The following is an 18,558-nucleotide window of genomic DNA, read 5'->3' as shown; positions in this document are numbered from 1 at the left end:
ATGTATACATAATTCCCAATAACAACATGCCATGCGTAAACAATGGACAAATTTTATAACTTAAAGATCCTTCCCCTGGGGCCATGGGGGGGGAGGGGTCATGACTTATCCAAAGGCATAGTTATTGGACCTTTCAACTATGATGACCAAATGGCTATCTCAAAATTTTGATTGGACAATTTTGGGAAAAAACGGGCGGGGGAGGAGGCCTAGTTACCCTCCAATCTTTTTGGTCACTTAAAAAGGGCACTAAAAACTTTTAATTTCCGTTCAAATGAGCTGTCTCACGATATTTCTTGAGAAAAATGGGTGATGGGTAAGACTAAACTTGATGAAACTTATATATTTGAAATCAGCATAATAATCCAATTATTTTGATGCATCTATTGGTATCAAAATTCCGTAGAGTTTCGGTTACTATTGAGCCGAGTCGCTCCTTATTTACTGTTCGTTACCACGAACTGTTTTAACGACCTATGATTCGTGCAAGCGAGGTTTTTTAATCATCAAAAACAGAGAAAAAACAAATTTAATATACACAACTGAAGTTGTTTACTACTATTTCGATCTCTTTTTTGTACAAGGATGGTCTTTAGGGTATTGACTATAAGCAAAAAAAAAACTAATATCGAAAGTTCAATTTTCCACTCGTTTCCGGCAATAAGAAGGGAATATATATAAAGTACTTAAGATAGCAGATAGTCCATAAGGCCCATTGAAAATGAGATTTTACTGATGCCAAGAATTAGCTAGCGCTAATATGAGCCAATCAGACTTTCTGATTGGCTGAAAATTTTGCGAAGAATTCTGATTGGCGTAAGTTAGCACTAGCTAACTCGGTGTAAGTAAAATCTCATCGTAAATAGGACATAAGCACATTGAACACAAAACAAGTTTCTGGGGAAAAACAGATCCAAACGATCAAACATGCTGACGTCAAGGGGGCATTCTACACATCTCTGTTTTCAAAAATGTCACATGACACATTTTGAGTTACTGCGACCAAGGTCATTCTAAGTAAACATCGCTTAGAAAGACCCAAATCCACGGTAGAAGGGATTAGAGACTTAAACGACCTCGTCCCCACAGTCTCAAGATCTTGTGATTTCACCCAGAACTTGCTGAACAAAACTTTCTGGTATCACCAATAGAGCTCTCCACAACTCCCAAAAGAATTTATTTTCCCTAGTACTTTCCCTTTAGACCTCAGCTTCCTCGGTTTGCTTCAACGAAATCCCTATCTTATAAAATTTAGGCCTAATTATTGTGCATCATAATTTACATTTTTTTTTTCGGTTTCAAGTTTCGTCCTTTTGTCCGAAACATTTCATTATTATATATATATATATATATATATATATATATATATATATATATATATATATATATATATATATATATATATATATATATATATATATATATATATATATGCCAAGCCGCCTCCCGAAAATCGCCCTTGAAGGATCCCTCCATGGCCTTCGTCCACGAGGCAGACCACGAAAACGATGGATGGAGAACTTCCACTTCGACAATGTCAAGATAGCCCATTTGTCACGTATCGCACCAGATAGAGCAACGTGAGCTAGCAAGAGGAGTGGCCCCAAAACGTACCACGAGGATGGCCGGGACCTAAGTAAGCAAGTAAGTATATATATATATATGCATACACACACACATACATATATATATATATATATATATATATATATATATATATATATATATATATATATATATATATATATATATATATATATATATATATATATATATATATATATATATATTTTTTTTTAATTGATAAAAGAAGCGAATCTGGCCCTAATAGAACTTATGACAGTCACTTAGAAATGAATTTTATTTTAACTTATGTGTTTCCGAATAACACCCACTTTCTGGGAATATTTTCTAAATTGTCCCTTCCCCCTCTCAACATCATGCACGTAGCTAATATATAAAGCCCATACCTTCACTTAACAAAATCTTAAGGTCAGAGTGAGATAAAAGTGAATTTGATCAAAGACGATTTCTTTACATCGAACATTGAAATTTGAATACTGAAAAATTCAAAAATCCAAATTCAATATTGGAAAATCTTACCAGCTAGTTGAAGCATTTTCTCCTGGAGTGTCGAGGTTTTCTTAGCAGGAGGTTCTTCATCTTCTTCTTTACTTGGCTCGCCGTCAATGTCTTCATCTGATGATTCCTCTTCTTCTTCTTCTTCAACTTTATTTTCAGCGGTCTCGTCTACCTCTTCCTCGTCCATCCATATGTCCTAAAAGGTGAATAGCTTTTATTTTGGAGAGAAAATAATTTTCCTCGTTCAAGCATTAATCGGCTCTCACGTTACGTATATATATATATTTTTAAAATAACAACGAAATTGTAGAAAATACGAACAAAATACGCTTCTGTGATTCAAGGTTTATACTATTCAATCAGAGGCCGAGTCTTTGTTACAAAAAGGGCCATCACCATTACAAGCTCACAAAAATAGCTCTTAACTGGACTTTTCCCTGTGAAGTCTAACTTTTTGCAACGAAATTATAGAAAATACGAAGAAAATACGCTTCTATGGTTCAAGTTTATACTATTCAACCAGAGGCCGAGTCTTCGTTAAAAAAGGGCCATCACCATTAAAAGCTTACAAAAATAGCTCTTAATAGGACTTTTCACTGTGAACTCTAATTTTTTGCAATGAAATTAGAGAAAATACAAAGAAAATACGCTCCTTTGATTCAAGTTTATACTATTCAATCAGAGCCCGAGTCTTCGTTAAAAAAGAGCCATCACAATTAAAAGCTCACAAAAATAGCTCTTAATAGGATTTTTCACTGTGAACTCTAATTTTTTGCAACGAAATTTTAGAAAATACGAAGAAAATACGATTCTGTGATTCACGTTTATGCTATTCAATCAGTGGCTGAGTCTTCATTAAAAAAGGGCCATCACCATTAAAAGCTCACAAAAAGAGCTCTTAATAGGATTTTTCACTGTGAACTCTAATTTTTTGCAACGAAATTATAGAAAATACGCTTCTGTGATTCACGTTTATGCTATTCAATCAGAGGCTGAGTCTTCATTAAAAAAGGGCCATCACCATTAAAAGGTCACAAAAATAGCTCTTAATAGGACTTTTCACTGTGAACTCTAATTTTTTGCAACGAAATTATGGAAAATACAAAGAAAATACGCTACTTTGATTCAAGTTTATACTATTCAATCAGAGGCCGAGTCTTCGTTAAAAAAGAGCCATCACAATTAAAAGCTCACAAAAATAGCTATTAATAGGATTTTTCACTGTTAACTCTAATTTTTTGCAACGAAATTATAGAAAATACGAAGAAAATACGCTTCTGTGATTCACGTTTATGCTATTCAATCAGAGGCTGAGTCTTCGTTAAAAAAGGGCCATCACAATTAAAAGCTCACAAAAAAAGCTCTTAATAGGACTTTTCACAGTGAACTCTAATTTTTTGCAACGAAATTAGAGAAAATACTAAGAAAATAGGACTTCTGTGATTCAAGTATATACTATTCAATCAAAGGCCGAGTCTTTGTTAAAAAAGGGCCATCACAATTAAAAGCTTACAAAAATAGCTCTTAACTGGAATTTTCACTGTGAACTCTAATTTTTTGCAACGAAATTATAGAAAATACGAAGAAAATACGCTTCTATGGTTCAAGTTTATACTATTCAATCAGAGGCCGAGTCTTTGTTAAAAAAGGGCCATCACAATTAAAAGCTTACAAAAATAGCTCTTAATAGGACTTTTCACTGTGAACTCTAATTTTTTGCAACGGAATTATAGAAAATACGAAGAAAATACGCTTCTGTGATTCAAGTTTATACTATTCAATCAGAGGCCAAGTTTTCATTAAAAAAGGGCCATCACCATTAAAAGGTCACAAAAATAGCTCTTAATAGGACTTTTCACTGTGAACTCTAATTTTTTGCAACGAAATTAGAGAAAAAACAAAGAAAATACACTTCTTTGATTCAAGTTTATACTATTCAATCAGAGGCCGAGTCTTCGTTAAAAAAGAGCCATCACCATTAAAAGCTCACAAAAATAGCTCTTAATAGGACTTTTCATTGTGAACTTTAATTTTTTGCAACGAAATTATAGAAAATACGAAGAAAATATGCTTCTATGATTCACGTTTATGCTATTCAATCAGAGGCCGAGTCTTCGTTAAAAAAGGGCCACCACAATTAAAAGCTCACAAAAATAGCTCTTAACAGAGTTTTTCCCAGTGAACTCTAATTTTTTGCAACGAAATTATAATAAATACGAAGAAAATACACTTCTGTGATTCACGTTTATGCTATTCAATCAGAGGCTGAGTCTTCGTTAAAAAAGGGCCATCACAATTAAAAACTCACAAAAATAGCTCTTAATAGGACTTTTCACTGTGAACTCTAATTTTTTGCAACGAAATTATAGAAAATACGAAAAAAATAAGCTTCTGTGATTCAATTTTATACTATTTAATCAGAGGCCAAGTCTTCATTAAAAAAGGGCCATCACCATTAAAAGGTCACAAAAATAGCTCTTAATAGGACTTTTCACTGTGAACTCTAATTTTTTGCAACGAAATTAGAGAAAATACGAAGAAAATACGCTTCTGTGATTCAAGTTTATACTATTCAATCAGAGGCCGAGTCTTCGTTAAAAAAGGGCCATCACCATTAAAAGCTCACAAAAATAGCTGTTAATAGGACTTTTCACTGTGAACTTTAATTTTTTTGCAACCAAATTATAGAAAATACGAAGAAAATATGCTTCTATGATTCACGTTTATGCTATTCAATCAGAGGCCGAGTCTTCGTTAAAAAAGGGCCATCACAATTAAAAGCTCACAAAAATAGCTCTTAATAGGACTTTTCACTGTGAACTCTAATTTTTTGCAACGAAATTATAGAAAATACGCTTCTGTGATTCAAGTTTATATTATTCAATCAGAGGCCAAGCCTTCATTAAAAAAGAGCCATCACCATTAAAAGCTCACAAAAAATAGGTCTTAATAGGACTCTTCACTGTGAACTCTAATTTTTTGCAACGAAATTATAGGAAATACGCTTCTGTGATTCAAGTTTATACTATTCAATCAGAGGCCAAGTCTTCGTTAAAAAAGGGCCATCACCATTAAAAGCTAAAAAAAATAGCTCTTAATAGGACTTTTCACTGTGAACTCTAATGTTCTGCAACAAAATTATAGAAAATACGAAGAAAATACGCTTCTGTGATTCAAGTTTATACTATTCAATCAGAGGCCGAGTCTTTGTTAAAAAAAGGCCATCACCGTTAAAAGCTCACAAAAATAGCTCTTAATAGGACTTTTCACAGTGAACTTTAATTTTTGCAACGAAATTATAGAAAAAGTGAAGAAAATAAGCTTCTGTGATTCAAGTTTATACTATTCAATCAGAGGCTAAGTCTTCATTAAAAAAGGGCCATCACCATTAAAAGGTCACAAAAATAGCTCTTAATAGGACTTTTCACTGTGAACTCTTAATTTTTTGAAACGAAATTAGAGAAAATACGAAGAAAATACGCTTCTGTGATTCAAGTTTATACTATTCAATCAGAGGCCGAGTCTTCGTTAAAAAAGGGCCATCACCATTAAAAGCTCACAAAAATAGCTCTTAATAGGACTTTTCACTGTGAACTCTAAATTTTTGCAACTAAATTATAGAAAATACGAAGAAAATACGCTTCTGTGATTCAAGTTTATACTATTCAATCAGACGCCGAGTCTTCGTTAAAAAAGGGCCATCACCATTAAAAGCTCACAAAAATAGCTCTTAATAGGACTTTTCACTGTGAACTATAATTTTTGCAACGAAATTATAGAAAAAAGCGAAGAAAATACGCTTCTGTGATTCAAGTTTATACTATTCAATCAGAGGCGGAGTCTTCGTTAAAAAAGGGCCATCACCATTCAAAGCTCACCAAAATAGCTCTTAATAGGACTTTTCACTGTGAACTCTTAATTTTTTGCAACGAAATTATAGAAAATACGAAGAAAATATACTTCTGTGATTCAAGCTTATACTATTTAATCAGAGGCCGAGTCTTCGTTAAAAAAGGGCCGTCACCATTAAAAGCTCACAAAAATAGCTCTTAATAGGACTTTTCACTGTGAACTCTAATTTTTTGCAACGAAATTATAGAAAATACGCTTCTGTGATTCAAGTTTATATTATTCAATCAGAGGCCAAGCCTTCATTAAAAAAGAGCCATCACCATTAAAAGCTCACAAAAAATAGGTCTTAGTAGGACTTTTAAGTTTGAACTCAAATTTTTGCAACAAAATTATAGAAAATACACTTCTGTGATTCAAGTTTATACTATTCAATCAGAGGCCGAGTCTTCGTTAAAAAAGGGCCATCACCATTCAAAGCTAAAAACAATAGCTCTTAATAGGACTTTTCACTGTGAACTCTACTTTTTTGCAACGAAATTATAGAAAATACGAAGAAAATACGCTTCTGTGATTCAAGTTTATACTATTCAATCAGACGCCGAGTCTTTGTTAAAAAAAGGCCATCACCATTAAAAGCTCACAAAAATAGCTCTTAATAGGACTTTTCACAGTGAACTTTAATTTTTGCAACAAAATTATAGAAAAAGTGAAGAAAATAAGCTTCTGTGATTCAAGTTTATACTATTCAATCAGAGGCTAAGTCTTCATTAAAAAAGGGCCATCACCATTAAAAGGTCACAAAAATAGCTCTTAATAGGACTTTTCACAGTGAACTCTTAATTTTTTGCAACGAAATTAGAGAAAATACGAAGAAAATACGCTTCTGTGATTCAAGTTTATACTATTCAATCAGAGGCCTAGTCTTCTTTAAAAAAGGGCCATCACCATTAAAAGCTCACAAAAATAGCTCTTAATAGGACTTTTCACTGTGAACTTTAATTTTTGCAACGAAATTATAGAAAAAAGCGAAGAAAATACGCTTCTGTGATTCAAGTTTATACTATTCAATCAGAGGCGGAGTTTTCGTTAAAAAAGGGCCATCACCATTCAAAGCTCACCAAAATAGCTCTTAATAGGACTTTTCACTGTGAACTCTAATTTTTTGCAACGAAATTATAGAAAATACGAAGAAAATATACTTCTGTGATTCAAGTTTATACTATTTAATCAGAGGCCGAGTCTTCGTTAAAAAAGGGCCGTCACCATTAAAAGCTCACAAAAATAGCTCTTAATAGGACTTTTCACTGTGAACTCTAATTTTTTGCAACGAAATTATAGAAAATACGCTTCTGTGATTCAAGTTTATACTATTCAATCAGAGGCCAAGCCTTCATTAAAAAAGAGCCATCACCATTAAAAGCTCACAAAAAATAGGTCTTAATAGGACTTTTCACTGTGAACTCTAATTTTTTGCAACGAAATTATAGAAAATACGCTTCTGTGATTCAAGTTTATACTATTCAATCAGAGGCCAAGTCTTCGTTAAAAAAGGGCCATCACCATTAAAAGCTAAAAACAATAGCTCTTAATAGGACTTTTCACTGTGAACTCTAATTTTTTGCAACGAAATTATAGAAAATACGAAGAAAATACGCTTCTGTGATTCAAGTTTATACTATTCAATCAGAGGCCGAGTCTTTGTTAAAAAAAGGCCATCACCGTTAAAAGCTCACAAAAATAGCTCTTAATAGGACTTTTCACAGTGAACTTTAATTTTTGCAACGAAATTATAGAAAAAGTGAAGAAAATAAGCTTCTGTGATTCAAGTTTATACTATTCAATCAGAGGCTAAGTCTTCATTAAAAAAGGGCCATCACCATTAAAAGGTCACAAAAATAGCTCTTAATAGGACTTTTCACAGTGAACTCTTAATTTTTTGCAACGAAATTAGAGAAAATACGAAGAAAATACGCTTCTGTGATTCAAGTTTATACTATTCAATCAGAGGCCGAGTCTTCGTTAAAAAAGGGCCATCACCATTAAAAGCTCACAAAAATAGCTCTTAAGAGGACTTTTCACTGTGAACTCTAATTTTTTTCAATGAAATTATAGAAAATACGAAGAAAATACGCTTCTGTGATTCAAGGTTTATACTATTAAATCAGAGGCCGAGTCTTTGTTAAAAAAGGGCCATCACCATTAAAAGCTCACAAAATTAGCTCTTAATAGGACTTTTCACTGTGAACTCTAATTTTTTGCAACGAAATTATAGAAAAAACGAAGGAAATATGCTTCTGAGATTCAAATTTTTACTATTCAATCAGAGGCCAAGGCTTCATTAAAAAAGGGCCATCACCATTAAAAGCTCAAAAAATAGCTCTTAATAGGACTTTTCAGTGTGAACTCTAATTTTTTGCAACGAAATTATAGAAAATATGAAGAAAATATGCTTCTGTGATTCAAGTTTATATTTTAAAATCAGAGGCCGAGTCTTCGTTAAAAAAGGGCCATCACCATTAAAAGCTCACAAAAATAGCTCTTAATAAGACTTTTCACAGTGAACTCTAATTTTTTGCAACGAAATTATAGAAAATACGAAGAAAATATTCTTCTGTGATTCAAGTTTATATTATTCAATCAGAGACCGAGTCTTCGTTAAAAAAGGGTCCTCACCATTAAAAGCTCACAAAAATAGCTCTTAATAGGACTTTTCACTGAGAACTCCGAATTTTTGCAACAAAATTATAACAATACGAAGAAAATACGATTTATTGCAAAATGGTTCAGTTACCTTGCACTAAGTACAATAGTTCACACTAAAAAGACCTTTCATACATGTCAATGGGGTGTATGTCAATCGGGTCTACCCATAAAACCGTCAGGGTCATCATTTAAAATCATCGCAATCAACATAAGAAAATAATTAAAAAATCAAAAATGTAGAGTGGAGATAGAAGTTCAAGCTCTTATGAGAATCTTTTGTTTTCGCAGCAGGAAGGCTTGTGATGAATAGACTACAAGAAAGAATTTCTAGGAAATTTTATTAATCATTTTTAATTTCTACTTTCTTAGAGACTTTTCTTATTTTTTAGAGGATTAAGCAAATTCTATTTTCTTAGAGACTAAATTGAGTCTTTTTCCCTGAAAGGTCATATAATAGCATAAACGGCAAACAGCACTACTTGTAATCTTTTGCACAAAAAGGCTCATTAAATAGATTGAACTAATTACTTTGCCTGGAAAGATCAATTAGGGATATTATGATTCCGTCTTAGTGCCCTGGTGCTATAATTGTATAGATTTATATTATATAGATTAATATAATTGTATAGGCTCATTATACAGATTGAACTAATTACTTTGCCTAGAAAAATCAATTAAGGATATCATGATTCCGTCTTAGTGCCCTGGCGCTATAATTATATATGTATAATTAGTGCCCTAAAAACCTATATTATTTCCATCCAAAAAACGTCATAAAATTTTAAAATTAATGTTCTATTTTTTTCTATATGTATGATTTTAAAATTAACCTTGGTAAAGGTTTAAAGCTATTTAAATCCTTTTTTGCTAAAAACTGAATTTTTAAGTAAAAGCATGTGTCTTTTGCAACATGTCTTTGACAGAATATAACATAGAAGTTGGACACCAAGACAAAATTCATATCGAGTAGGAATAGAACCAATTTAGAGCTATTAACAGAAGAAAGATCACGCTCCCGGTCAGTTCCTCCGGAGACTTTTACATTTTTTTATAAAATGTGTCCTAGAAACCACATACAGTTAGGTATTGATAAATTTCACTGTCCATTTTAAATTTCTTGAGGCAAGATGATTGTAAAAAAAAAAAAAAAAAAAATCAACTGCCGATTTAAAATACGTATTTGAATAAATGTTGCAACTTTGAAAACCATTATTTTTTTCTTTTTTCTTGACAGATTGGTTTAAAACTAACAAAGCAACCCCCTACAAAAAAACCCACTAAAACCTAAAATTCTGTTTAATTTATGTATGGCCCTAAGAATTCTTAACTTAGTCATCAGTTACGTCGAGGGCCAAGGTCTGTCCTAGAAATCCATCACCACTTCATTCTACAAAAATTCTCACCCCCTACAACATTTCTAGTTGCCCCTTTAAAAATTTGGAGAAAAAACTATTATATAGCCCATGCCCCTTGACTATCCGGATATGGCAACCTCTTGCCCTCCCCTCTCCAATAAAATGCTGGAGCTACTCCCCTGGAGGTGGGAGGGGGGGGTAACATTTCACACTACAAAAATCCTATGAGTTTTTTCATAACAAATAGAACTCCTAGGTTTTTTTTTATCACACTCAATCAATTTTAAAGTCATGTTGTTTGTTTCGTGATTTCAACACCCAACTCGTTCTCAAAGTTGAGTCATGGAAAACTAAAATTGGATTTCCTTTTTTTCTATCCTTTTTTTATACAGCCACTTCCTTAAGCCTTTAAGTCTTAACTCTGTCTTAAGGAGCCAGATTGGTGTTTTTAAATAAAAAATATACTATTTGAGAAAACGAACAACAGAGTCCTTTATCGATCAACATTTTATACTTAAGGGCACAAAAGCGGGTGGGGGGAGGAGGAGTCCTCCAAAGAATTCTTCAAAGACACCTAAGAGTTAACAAGCCCAAGAGTGACTTTAGAGAAATGAATGAGATTCGATGTAATCCTTCCAGTCAGATACATAAAGGAGATAAGATGAATTTGGGAAACGATTTTTCCTTATAATTACAATTAGTGAGGCAGATTATAAATTTTTTGATCAATCCCAAATGCGTAGAAACTATAAAAAGAAGGACAAATCAAAAAGAATAAATAAAGATATAGGTAATGTACAAAGATATATAAAAATGTTATATAAAAATATAATAAAAAAGACAAAGGTAAAATCCTATGAAAAAGAAAAACAAAAGAAGTATTTTTTTCAAACCTGAATTTTAAAATTGCCAGTTACTTGGATTGAAGTTCTAGTTTTGCTAAAGTCCTAAATGCAAATGCAACCACGACTGAGCAATGAAGATAAGTGAAGGGTAGCTGCAGCCATTAGACTAAAGAGGTTGTGATAAAAAAAAACATACCAAGTTTCTCCCTTGACTTATAACTGTGGGGGACATTCGAACGGCTTGCGGAGGAAATTAGAATAACTACGGAGAAATTAAAAAAGTGTTTTTTTCTAAAAGTTATTGGCTGGATGAGACGCTTTAAAGAAAAACTGATGTATTTCATAATTAAATGTGCAATCAACTTGAACAGGCTAGACAAGTATTATTGGGAACATCCATGGCCATAGTTTTGAGCGGGAGTGAGGGCCTTGGGGTTATCCCATTTGCTTGAACCAGAATATTAATTTTTTCTTATATCTGTTAGCTATAAAACTACTATAATATATTTCTTTCAATGTAGATGCATTTACCATCCATCAGCAGAAAAAAAAAAAAAAAAAAAAAAAAAAAAAAAAAACAGATACACACCAAAGGTAGTCTAAAACCATGTCCTTTGTGTTCTACTATCTTTTCCCCCAAGCTCTTCAAAAAACATTATTCTATACTGGCTTGGATAAATGGCAATGCTTATGAAGAGAAGGAAAATATTAGAGAAACTTGCGTCAGTGGGAGTTGAACGTAAGAGCTTTTGGCAATCAAATGAAGTTTTGGTAATCAACTGATGTTTTGGTAATCAACTGAAGTTTCGGTAATCAACTGAAGTTTTACAAATCGACTGTAAAAGATTTACAGTCGACCTGGCCCACCATGAAAAAAAATCTTGCAGTAGGAAGAAGAAAAGGAACAAAATAACATTAAGAGAATGATTAATGCGATGTATGGTCCTAGACCGGATTCAGGCCCCTCCTCCTTTGTATTGTTTAATTTAAATTAACGTGCTTGGACTGTTTTTTTCTTGTCCTCTCGTGAATATAGTTTTTGTATTTGCTAAACTTAGTAGGATTTAAATAATTATATAACTATGTGTGTTAGCTCTCTTTGTGTTGTTCATGTCAGCTTTTTTCCTTTTTTCCTAACTTTTTTTTTGTATTTTGGTTTTGGTGGTATTATGGAGGAATTTATTGCTTACGTTAGCCGCAAAGGCTCCTTAGAGCTTCATGGCTAACCATTTTTATTTATTTTGTTCCTTGTTTTTTCAAATAAATTAATCCTCTTTACTTTTAAATACAACGAATAATAAAATAAACGAACAATCACAATAAAGTAAATTATTTCATAATAAAATAAATTAATTGTTTATGAATAAATAATAAAATTAACGAATAATAAATAAAAAAGACGAATTAAAAAAAAATCAAAATCTTTCGCCTCTGAACAACAAGGCGTCATCAGTATAGACACAGGGAAAGAATTTAAACCATAATAATAATAAAAAAGGAAAGAATTTAAAATTAAAAGAGAATCAAAAGAAAAAACAATCCAATCTATACAGCAACTACTTCATATAAAATTCAAGGCAGTGGACTAAATGAAATAAATATACGAAATAAATAAGGTACTCCTCTCAACAACACAGAAGCAACTGATCTTTGTACTGTTGATCTGTCTTAGAATCTTATCTATTTACCACGTTTAAGATTCCTGCGCAGTCTCACATTCACTTTCCCAGACATAAATCCTGGGTACGTCCTTTATCATGTATATGCCATTCACAAGATATCTAAGTCTTCTCAAATTTTAAACACAATTCAAAATAAACAAAGAAGTTTTTCAACGAAAAGCAAAGATTGCATTAAAAACTTAATACATGCAGAAATTAAATCATGTGAAAAGTCAAACATAAATCATACTGAAAGAAGAAATGAAACCTAAGATGGATAGAAATTACTATCAAGTCAAACTTAAAACGAATAGATATTTCCACCAACAAATCGTATTTTTGCCCCCCTCAATCCCTCATGAAAGCTAGAGTCAGTTCCACTTCACTAAAAACTAAACAGGTTCCAAAGATTAAAGAATTATCATTATGATCTGAGTTTCTTCAGAAGGAAACAGTAATTCCCCAATCAACACACTTTCAAAATATAATGATCGTTACTGTGACAATTGCCCCACCCCTCCCCTAATTGCACCTCTTCTAACGGGGCTAGATATAGCCCGGGGCCATACACAAAACTAATATAAAACACTACAATAATGAAATTCTTGCTTTATAATATGTACACAGTTCATTATAATCAATATTTTTTTTATGTTTTTATTAAATCATTTCTAAATATATATATCCAACTATAATATATCTATTAATAATATATCTATATTATTATTATCATTATTTTATTTTTAATTAATATAATCAAGCATTAATTAATGTATCATTATTTGACTAATGAATATGTTATATTGATTAAATAATGCATTAATTAATTATTGATATATTAACATTAATAAATCATTAATTAATTACTTAATGATATGTCATTGTTACTAATATAATAATAATATATCTATCAAATTGTTCCCATTATTTCGCAAAAATGTGACGCTATGGACCAGATACTGAATCTGGACTAAATGCCCGTTAAACAATAGATACGATGATTCCAGCTATGGAATATTTTTATTGTCCGTAGATTTTTGAATTAAAAAAAGTTGGTGGACTTTGATGAAAAAGTTAGGAGCCATGACTAATTGGAGAAAAGGCCAAGACAGATAGTCTAAGTGAGAGACAAAGCTGGCATAAGCCTTTTACAGAATTGAATATTGAAATAAATTAATATACTGTTGATTTTTTTTAATAAACCAAGTTGGTGGACTTTGATGAAAGACTTAAGAGCCATGGCTAATTGGAGAAAAGGCCAAGACAGATAGTCTAAGAGAGAGACAAAGCTGGCATAAGCCTTTTACAGAATTGAATATTGAAATAAATTAATATACTGTTGATTTTTTAATTAAAATCAAGTTGGTGGACTTTGATGAAAAAGTTAAGAGCCATGACTAACTGGAGAAAAGGCCAAGACAGATAGTCTAAGAGAGAGACAAAGCTGGCATAAGCCTTTTACAGAATTGAATATTGAAATAAATTAATATACTGTTGATTTTTTAATTAAAATCAAGTTGGTGGACTTTGATGAAAAAGTTAAGAGCCATGACTAACTGGAGAAAAGGCCAAGACAGATAGTCTAAGTGAGAGACAAAGCTGGCATAAGTCTTTTACAGAATTGAATATTGAAATAAATTAATATACTGTTGATTTTTTAATTTAAATCAAGTTGGTGGACTTTGATGAAAAAGTTAAGAGCCATGACTAATTGGAGAAAAGGCCAAGACAGATAGTCTAAGTGAGAGACAAAGGTGGCATAAGCCTTTTACAGAATTGAATATTGGAATAAATTAATATACTGTTGATTTTTTAATTAAAATCAAGTTGGTGGACTTTGATGAAAAAGTTAGAGCCATGACTAATTGCAGAAAAGGCCAAGACAGATAGTCTAAGTGAGAGACAAAGCTGGCATAAGCCTTTTACAGAATTGAATATTGAAATAAATTAATATACTGTTGATTTTCTAATTAAAATCAAGTTGGTGGACTTTGATGAAAAAGCTAAGAGCCATGGCTAATTGGAGAAAGGTCAATACAGATAGTCTAAGTGAGAGGCAAAGCTGGAATAAGCCTTTTCCAGAATTGAATATTGTAACTGTATATTAAATGAATATACCGTTGATTCTTGTATTAAAATCAAGTTGGTAGACTTTGATGAAAAAGTAAAGAGCCATGGCTAACTAGATATATATAATTATATTATTTAGGTCTATATCTGGCCCATTAAGGTCACGAGGATGGGGGGGGGGGAAATTGACACGGTAGCAACCATTATGCACAGGGGCGGATCCAGGACTTTTTTTCAGGGGGGGGGGCAAAATAGGTTGATCCGATTAACTTGCGTTAGGAGCAAGTTTAATTAACCCAAACTTGCGTTAATTAAGTAAATTACACTACCTTAGACGACGTAGGGGGGCACGCGCCCCCTCGCTCCCCTGGATCCACCACTGATTATGCATGGAAACTATTGATTGGAGAGTCAAAGGGTAATACTCTCATGTCATTAGATGTTATTAGGGCGTAGACAAGAACGTTATCATTAAAAGTCTATTATAAAAGTCTATATACAAGAACGTTATTATTCTATCTAGTCTATTATTTGCTATTAATTTGAAATGAATGAATGATTAATAAAAGGAATGAATGAATGAATAAAAGGATGAATTCATTGGTATGTAAGGTTTTTAGTCATATAGATTAGAATATAAGGTATTGGAGTTTGCCTTACCCATTCAGCAGTTTTGAATGATTGGAATATAAGATATTTGAGTTTTCCTTACCCATTCAGCAGTCTTGAATATTTGACTTTTGTAAGAAGAAGCAGCGTTGACTGACTCACCAATTGCCATACTTAACTTAAAAAGCGTATTTCAAAGAACACCCATATGGCATTTTAAAACAAATAGAACAAATTAACAACTGACAAAGGTCTAGAGTCTGGCGAAAATATGAAAAATTAAACGGTAAAAATGCGAAGAAAAACAATTCCAGGCTACATTTGTTAAGGAGAGGGGGGGGGGTCCTTCGATTATTTGATTCATGCCAAAAGATTTTATAGCAATCACGGCTGGTAGTTGTTTAGCCTCAGAAGTTCAGCATACTGGGGTTCTTTAAACTCGTCTTTGGGGGGAGGGGGAAAGAATTTTTTATTTGCTTAAATATTTTACTCAATTTTTTTGTAGCTATTACCACCTTCCTAAATAGAGTTTGAAACAGTAAAAGCCATTCACAATTTGTTCCATATTCTATGAACAGAAAAACAAGCTAAAAACAAGTTTTAAAAAAATGTTGTCTAAGGTAGCCATACAGATTTCTTTTATAAAGTACAGAATCCGAGAAAAAAAAAGAATAGCCGAAAAAAAAAATCAAGTGTTGATAATCAAAGAATAATCAGAAGAAAGAATTTAAAAAAGAAAAAGTGTTGATAATCAAAGAGGAAAAGAAGAATAAGCATTTCATAAATTTATAATAGACTAGTATTCACCGATAATATAGGTGGGGGGCCCATTGGTACACCAGGCGGCTTTTTAGCTTTTAGGGCCTCCAATGCAAACGAAGAGGTTTTCTTCAATATCCCCTGAGCAGGAGCAGAGGGTATGGGAATAGGAGCATATGAGGGATAAAACACATGGGGAACTTGATAGCCACCAAAGTGGGCGTGGCTGGGATGAAAAACCTGTGCGCCATCTGGTTCCAGTTTATTTCCACCAGCAGTAGGTAGGGGAATATCCACAATTTGAACATGTTGGGCAGTTCTGACAGCATCTCTACAAGGGAACACTAATTATTTAAAATTTAATTGACATACAAATAAAACTTTATAAAAAAAAAATCTTGACGAAATAAAAAACAAAACATTGAGCAAATTCGTAAATGTCAAAATCATAATCAATACTAATGAACTATTAATATCAATTATTTATTAACGCGCATTGATTGACCCTCGAAGATAGCACCACCGGGTACAGATCAAGTTAGATCACCCCTCCCCCTTTACCACCATCGCCAGCAACTCAAACTCTTTATCACCAGTTGAGACAGCATTCACGAAATTAATAAAGTTGTTCCTGAAGTTGAAACCGCAGGATTTAAAAGTTCTTCTGACAATAATTTCATCTTACTTACTATTACTACATATTACACTACTTTTACTACATCTTACTACTACAATTCTATAGTAGCCAATTCAAATTTCCCAAGGAAACATTTTAAGTTATTTAATAGTAAATAGTACCTTCATTCATATAATTGGATGTGGACTAAATTTGGTTACTACGCAATAATTATATTAAATGTAAATATATTAAAATGTTTGGTGCGTGAGCGTTTATTTTAGTGTCCTCATGTTAGGATGGCCTCACACGCCCTCTTGCTCAGCATTTCTTTATTTCTTTGTTTTCTTATGTTTTCTTTTGGTTAATCAAGTTAATTTTCACTATTATTATTATAACTATATGAAAATTTTGTATATGCCCTACTGTTTATAAACCCAAATTTACGATCTCTGCTCTCCGTTGGGGGGTTAATGTTTTTTTTTCTAGTTTTAAGTGAACTGAATAAAACAGTAACAAGCTGTCTGACTTTAAAACTGGATGTTACTACTTACGAATCGAATGATGTTTTATGATCCGTTTTAAACAACAACAAAAAATATAAACAATTTCTAAGACCACACTGGCTAATCATGATAAAACGAAACAATAGTAAAAAAAGAGAAAAACGAGGATTATACAAGCCAGTGAAACATATGAACTAAAATGCAAATATTTCGGTCAAGACCTCCGCTTGACCGTCCTCAGTGCAGGAAAAACGATCAGAATTAATTAGTTCATTATAAATGGGGCTTAAATAGGTTTCTCCCGTGTCTCTATTGAGAGCAACCTTTCGGTGAATGTACTTTTTTTTATCTCAACTGCCTCCCTGAAAACTTGGATGAGACCTTTAACAGGGGCAATAATGGAGGTGTTATCGAATAAAACGAAATGGTGCGGGTTGTCATTCACATGCTGAGCCAAGGCGGAATCAAAAGTCTCAGGCCTTTGGCATAGCTCCATAGCTTTGTCGATTGAGGACCTGTGTTCCAACAATCTCTCCCCCAATTGCTTATGGGTTCTTCCAACATATAAACAGCCGCAAGAACATAGAACCCAATAAATACCACTGCTCAAAATAGGGCTCGTTTTATCCTTACCGTTGTTAAAATAGTTCTCGATTTTATTAGAATTTCTGAAGGTGACAATTAAGTTATGTTTTTTTAAGAATTCTTTGCCATTTGTCACCTAATTTGGGAAAATAGGGCAAAACAGTAAAAACTTTCTTATCACCCACTAAAGGGATGATATCTGTTGGAGGTTGCGGAGATGATAAATCTTTTTCTGCCTTTTTTTGTCTTTTTTCTATGATGGATTCCAGTAACTTGATGGGATATCCATTGCAAAACAAAATGTCCTTCAGATAATTTAATTCTGGAATTATATGAGCCTTTGAACAAATTCTTATGATACGATCAACTAAAGATATAACTACTCCTCTTTTTACACAAGGAGGGTGGTTGGAAGAGAAATGCAAATACCTATCATTATGCATAGGTTTTCTATAAATTGAATATTTAAGGCTGAGATATTTGTTGAAGATTAAGAAGTCTAAAAAAGGCAGTTTATAATTACTTTCTACTTCCAAGGTGAACTGAAGGTAGGAATTAAAACTATTAAGAGGAAATAAAAACCTGTTAAGTCCTATCTCTCCGCGATCCCAGACAGAGAAAAGATCATTGAAAAACCGGCCCCTTAACTGGTATTTAAGAGGAAAAGTATTCAAAGCAAAGGTTTCAATAAATTCCATGTAAAAAGTGGCCAAAAAAGGTGAAAGGCTTGTACCCATAGGGAGCCCATTCTTTTGGGTGAAAAATTGATTGATGTACCGAAAATTTAAAAAATATCTATTGCAAAGCCGAACAAGTCGCATAATAGTTTCAATATCTAATGTTTTGTAATCCACCCGGTCAATATTATCTTCTAGTTTCTTTTGAAAGGCAAATTCACATTTTTTTATATCACAA

The 18,558-nt window shown here is 32.6% G+C and overlaps 1 protein-coding gene across 2 annotated transcripts in view; it reads right to left on the bottom strand.

The window, feature by feature from the left end:
• Positions 1 to 18,558, bottom strand: part of LOC148954655 (uncharacterized) — a 64,893-nt gene that overhangs the window by 12,518 nt on the left and 33,817 nt on the right. For both annotated transcript variants that reach the window (XM_089087183.1, XM_089087184.1), the window contains 2 exons: positions 15,985 to 16,267; positions 2,104 to 2,278 (listed from right to left, as the gene is read on the bottom strand). In XM_089087183.1, coding sequence (XP_088943309.1) covers positions 2,104 to 2,278; positions 15,985 to 16,267 — 458 coding nt within the window. The remainder of the gene's footprint in view (positions 1 to 2,103; positions 2,279 to 15,984; positions 16,268 to 18,558) is intronic.

This window comes from Artemia sp. Qi Xiang Cuo, chromosome 3, assembly GCF_049724085.1.
Source record: "Artemia sp. Qi Xiang Cuo chromosome 3, ASM4972408v1, whole genome shotgun sequence".
In the NCBI taxonomy this organism is placed as follows: domain Eukaryota; kingdom Metazoa; phylum Arthropoda; class Branchiopoda; order Anostraca; family Artemiidae; genus Artemia; species Artemia sp. Qi Xiang Cuo.
Note: the sequence above shows the minus strand (reverse complement) of the source record. Positions and strands in the feature narration are given on the sequence as shown.